This window comes from Galleria mellonella, unplaced genomic scaffold (genome assembly GCF_026898425.1).
Source record: "Galleria mellonella isolate WM207_F2 unplaced genomic scaffold, CSIRO_AGI_GalMel_v1 utg570, whole genome shotgun sequence".
Classification (NCBI taxonomy): Eukaryota; Metazoa; Arthropoda; class Insecta; order Lepidoptera; family Pyralidae; genus Galleria; species Galleria mellonella.
This window is the reverse complement of record NW_026442120.1, coordinates 599383-605891: the sequence shown is the minus strand read 5'-3', so window position 1 is coordinate 605891 and position 6509 is coordinate 599383. Positions and strand designations below refer to the sequence as shown.

The following is a 6509-nucleotide window of genomic DNA, read 5'->3' as shown; positions in this document are numbered from 1 at the left end:
CAGTTGATCACACACTCGTTTTACGTAGTGGGTCGTATTTAATCCACTTGCGGACTATGCCAACTCACGATATAACTTCATTTGACTAACTTTATTCGAATAAAGCACCGACGTACCAAATTATTTTGGTTTCGTTCGGATTGATTGAATTACACGACATAAAACTAGTGAGTGCCAACTAGATTAACAGAGAAAATAAATTATATTAATGCGATAATACTGTTTATGCTTAACAGTTTCAATAGAAAACAGTCAATAGAGTTTTTTTTTTTCTTTATAATAATTCATTTATTTGTCATTATTTCCTAATAATTATAATGAATTGAACCTCTTGATTAAAGGAAGAAATACGATTCATATTAGTGTTGTTTAAAATCGATTATTACTTATAAATCGATTGACCCATCAAATTAATAGATTAAATCGATATGAAAGTTTGCAAAATTTATTCGATGATAATTTATTAGACGATTATAATAGATCGCGATATACGATAGTAGAAATGGCGAGTTCAAAATACCGTTGTTTAACAATAAGGCCGCCCATAATACCCTCTATGCCTTACTTCTATTTGTAATGTTTATTATTGTTTTACATATTCTTAAAATCGTATTTTTCTTTGAGGAAAATAATAAAGTTACCATTACTTTTTTGTTAAGCAACAAAGGTTTAGCTATATTTGGACTTAGAATAGATCTAGTGTGCTTTCTGTTACACACACAAACTTGAGGTAAACCCGAGGCGTAGTTGCTAACTCCTTGCTAACTCGCTTGAAAATTTTACCTGCTGAAACTTATTTGACACTGCAATACAAACGGGTGAATCTTGTATTAGAATGCGGTGTAGAAGTTTGCACGGTTTCGCCTCGTGCCTTCTACGGAGTATATCCTAAGAAATTACTTTACGAAATTTCCTCTCACCTCATTGAATTGTATTCAATTTTGCATGAAATTTTCCGTCTAGAGATAGAATATGAATATAGTATGTTTACAATAATTTTATTCTCAGAATGTTGGTAGAAATGATAAACAGGACAAAGGAAAAATAAAGAAAACTTGAATTAAAATCATATGCCTAACTATGTGGCCAATGTGGTAATAAGAGGCTACACTTTTAAGCAAAGAGACTCATAAAAATTAAGAGGAATTTAATGATTAATATCTTATTAAATTTCCATTAGTTTTTTAATAAATAATTAAAACTCGAATAACTTTCGATTAATACTTTTCCCATAAAAAGAGGTTCAACTCACGAATCGATTAATTGTTCTAGGAACAAAACAAAAAAAAAAACAGTTTTTTCACCACACTAATGGTGGACGCTACCTGTTTTAAACTTATCCAATATACTCGTCTTCTTATTTACAACAATACGAAATATTTACAAATGCGAGCTTGATATAAACTTTATAAACTACAATTACGTATTATTTTAATTTAATTTATATACAAAATTGTCAATTTACATCTAGATCTTATATTATTTTGGAGTAAACAATATTTGAATAGATAGCATAAAATACGTTTGACGTTGAGCATTAATTAACAAAATATCACAACGAAAGGAATGAGCAATGGGGATTACTAAGAAATATAGGAAGGTCTTTCACAAAGAGTGTGTAATTAAAAATATTTGCCGTCTATTACAGAACATTTCCATCGGAGAACATTCGAATGATATTGAAATTGAAATAAATAAAATATATTCCTAAATATTTCTTTTTTAAGAAAAATAGTTTTGGAATATCTTTCTTAAAAAAGAAAATATTTTTAACAATAAAACATTCATGGTAAAATTGAAGCCATTATTTGCAATAGTTTTATCAGAAGGACGCTTTATACAAAGTTGTTTGCTTTAGTACCTTTGTCCTATTCGTTTTCTGTCGTGAAACAGTTAAAACGCATGGTTATGTTTCAGTTTAGAGGGTAGGATATAGCAGTGAATTTACAGGATACAGAGGTATACCACCTTGGACTTCAGTAATGGCAACTCATAAGGGGCGACACAGTACACTCTGTTATGTTCAAAATACTGGTCTTGTCTATAGGCGATGGTTACCACTTTCCAGCAGGTGGGCCGACAGCTCGTTTGCCATTATAAGTTGTATAAAAAACATAAAAAAAATGTAAAACTAATAATTTTAATACAATTACTGCATACATACATATAAGTCACATCTTTTTCCCATTGGGGTAGGCAGAATCAATTGAAGACAAAACGCTCCAATCCAAAAAGACCTCTTTCGTGTCCCCCACATCCATCAGTCTATTCATAGAAGCTCTCCGGTTACGGCCACTTTCACTCGGCCCTTTTTCAGAGCGCCATCTTTTTAAACAACGTACGTTCCCAACCGAAATCTCCATTCATCCGCACTCGATATATATCTTTCCTATCTTCTTTCATTCATTCTTGCCAATTGACCAAAACATTCCCTTTACAATCTTTGCCACTGCACCGTCATCACGATCAAAGCAAGGAATTAGAAAATATTATGTCTAATTCAATACTAAAAAAAAATTATATGTATAAGTAAAAATTTATCACTAAATGTGTTTCTTGATGTAAACCTTGTGAACGGTTGGACCAATTATTTTTATAACAGCCATTATCCGTCCACTGCTGGACATAACCCTTCCCCATAGACTGTCATAAAGAACGGTCCTGAGTCACCTGCATCCACCGACTCCTTGCAATGCATTTAGGACGTCACTCCACCTAGTGGGAGGTCGTTCTACACTGCGTTTGTCCGTACGCGGCCGCCACTTAAGAACCTTTCTTCCCCATCGATTCTTCGATGTATATTATGTGTGTGTATACATCAAAGAACCTGGGAAAGGTTCTTAAGGTATATATATATATATATATATATATATATATATATATATATATATATATATATATATATATATATATATATATATATATATATATATATATATATATTAATAATATTTAAAGTCCAACGAAGGTTTTCGGGAAAAAGTAAATTTGAAAAATATATCCAGAAAAATGTGAAAACTCCGTTTTTCTTTCTTCCATATCGACTGTTCTAGCTACCAATACAAACATTTTAGTCTAATAGTGGCAGAATTAAGTCCATCGGGTCAACTGGTAAATATAAAAACTAACAAATATTTCATGTGTTCCACACTAAAAAACTACCTTGCTCTATGACCTATAGCGATGGCAGACATTTGTTAATTGGGTAATCAATCTTAACAGGTGAGTAAATTAGTTTTAAATATTGCTAATGACATCAATTTCACCACATCCAATTAAGTAACAGTAAGTATTAATTTTTATAAAAGATACGTAGCAATATTAGATATAAACGTTATTGAACGGGATTAGCATACATTAATATGCTGTCTCTGTTATTCACGAACGAACTAAGTTGCAATGAAGTAATGTAAAAGTTACAAAATGTAATTTAACTTATAAAGAGAACTAAATGAAGTACACATAAATTTTCAACATATTTACCAAGAGATTTCTTAATCATATTGCGTAATGCGTCTTTTCATTTTGCATTTTTTTTTCTTTATAACATACTTCTAAACGATTTCAATTATGTACCTTATGAGAATTAATATTAACACGTCATGGTCTTGGGGGACTCGAGTATTAAATATCACTCGCATAAAATAATATTAAAAAAATATTCATGGACCAATTTGTGGTAATTCAATACGTTATTGCTATTTATATTTTATGAAAATATAAATAATATTACATTAATCGAGAGCGGAGAAATTCGTAAATGAATATCGTATACCACTATTAAAATAATTAATTAATGAAATCAACATGTCACAATTAATTATGCACTTCATTCCGAATAAAAAAAAAAAAAACAATATAAAATAACAGTAATATAAGTTGAACAAATGGAATAAAATAAAAATTATTCATTTTATTTTCCGCTTCGTAAAAACATTCATTATATTATTTATTTAAAAAATAACTGAAATGTATTTAAGTTAGGTATCTTTATTGTATTTAAGCTAATCTTCTAGATGTTACAAAATGTATTTCGTTTTTTGAATAAATTGTAATATAATATAAACGTCTTATTTTTTTTTCTTCTTAAATTCATTAGAAATAAACTGTAAGTAAGGGTATAATCTTTTTTATACAATAGGCATATTTAAAAAAAAATTAAAGATAATACAGACTGTACCATAATACATAGAGTAGAATCGAGATCCCTTTATAAATTCTACTAAATAGTTTTACAAGGAACGTGAGTCGAAAAACGACTAAATATTATGAGTGTCACATGCAACTCGACAGTTATACGCGGCAAAGGTTTATTTTTGTCGTCTTTCGACTTAACTTACTTTAGTAAAAATATTCGATTTTATTAGTAGAACATTTCTTCAACGCTGATAATTTTGATTTCACCTACGAGTATATATAATACACAGTCAATTTTATGCACTCTAATATATACGATCCATTGCTTCGCATTGGGAGCCACACATTATTGGTTTTCTTGAATGAAGTGTTTATGCTCATAAGTCATCATGCTGGGCAAGTGGTTTGGAGACGGGAATTTTTGGGAGGATTTTGGAGTGGAATTTTGAAAAGAATTTAGGGATGGGATGTCACTGTGTGGGAGGATGTGGGATACGTTAGAGATATAGCTACTTTTGCTAATAGGAAAAACAATTTATCATAACTACTTGTCCATTATATGAACTATTACAATAAATGCAAAAATTGCTTAATATGCCAAGTATAAAAAAGATTATTATATAAATTTATGCGTTGAAATAACAAAAGAAACAATCAAAACTATAAACGCCCCACGTCCAGTTGGAATACTGTTTAAGCTGATCATCTGCAGACCATCGACGATAGGAGGTACGTGACAGCTGCACAGCTGAGCTGCGATGTGAGGTAGGACGATGCTCTGTTGCTTGTCTGCATTGCGGCTGGATGTTCGCCTGTTAAAAGAAATCTCTATTATTCTGCACACTTTTTAGATTATCAATTGTATTTTATGGGTCTGCAAATAATTGGTATGTTTAGATCTCCAAGATGTAGGATAAACAGCTGAATGGACCGTAATAAGTGGATTGTTCTTAGATTTATCTTAAGTCTTCGAATGCTTTAAGCTACGTGATGACAGTACAGGGAAAAAATAATTAATGACACATTATCTGACATCTTCAATAATTTTAAACAGATTATGAAAATTTTTAATCGAAAGGTATTTATTTCTATATTAGTTCTATTCTGACAAAGATCAATGTTGGTTTTTCGATGTTAGTTGACAAATCTTAGATAAATACGTCACTAACTGAAGATAATAAGGATATTGAAAATTTAAAATGCGATAAACAAAATCATCTTGTAATTCCATATTGCCTTAGACATTAAAATATATAATATTGTACGCAACATATAAATCGTGACCGAATCATTTGTAGGACATGCCAGATAATCAAGCCGAAGTGAGAGTGATAATAAATGGTAACTAGACAAGATTTTAGAATTAACTACGTTTAATATTGCGATGCACTACAGGAGGTACATCTATTCTATAGATTTTATGTGAGCGCTGTCTTAAGAATAGAACTCTTTGTACCCTCTACACTCTTCTTCGAAACTCCCAGTCTCCTAACTACTTAAGGAGTAAATTCCATTATCTTTTTGAAACTCACGAACGTAACCTTCGTTCCAATAATACTCTCCAATTATCTTTCCCCTCTCACCGTACTGGTTACGCTTCAAACTCTTTTCTCCTACATTCTTCACGACTCTGGAACGCGCTTCCTGATGCCATTAAGAGACTACCGACTAAACCATCTTTCAAAAAAAGCGTTAACGCACACTTTTTATTTTTATCCGAGCAGTAAGTACTTTATATTATTCTCAATTTCGTGTATAATATAGTATATGTCATATATGTGTAAGTATATTTGTTATTTATATATATTTATTCGTTTATATATGTAATTTTAGTATGTATGTATATCAATAATTAGTAGTACCGCATTCGAGTATTCTGACACTTCCCTATGGTTGACTGGGAGAGAATGCTTTTAGCATTAAGTCCGCCATGTACACATATTTGTACTAATGAATAAATAAAATAAATAAAAAATATAATTATAATATTTATAATTAGCTTGTTAAGAAATGTTTTTATTAACTTGGAGACTATTTTAATGTAATGTTTTAAGACCAAGTTCCAAATTAAATATTTGTACGCCACTCAGTTGAATGCAGTCTTTTCTTTAACATTAAATATTACTAATGTCATATTGCTCGTCAACAGTTCGACAGTCTAATGGTTGTAGGCAAGATAGAGGGGGAAAGACCACGCGGACGATCACCTAGTCGATGGTGGGACCAAGTAACCGCCGTTGCGGGACTATCAGTTGCAGCTACTCTGCGAGAGGCTGAAGATCGTGCGAAATGGAGTAACATCATAAGAGAGAGAGAGAGATATTTCTAATGTATTAACCTGTATTCGGGCAAATAAAGTTATCATTCATTCA

General features: G+C 31.0%; 1 protein-coding gene across 3 annotated transcripts in view; it reads right to left on the bottom strand.

Moving 5' to 3' along the window:
• Positions 1–2948: 2948 nt before the first annotated feature.
• Positions 2949–6509, bottom strand: part of LOC113517858 (protein sidekick-1-like) — a 331792-nt gene continuing 328231 nt past the window's right edge. For all 3 annotated transcript variants that reach the window (XM_052899423.1, XM_052899426.1, XM_052899424.1), the window contains one exon: positions 2949–4949. In XM_052899423.1, the coding sequence (XP_052755383.1) occupies positions 4840–4949 (110 nt within the window). In that variant the 3' untranslated portion in view covers positions 2949–4839. The remainder of the gene's footprint in view (positions 4950–6509) is intronic.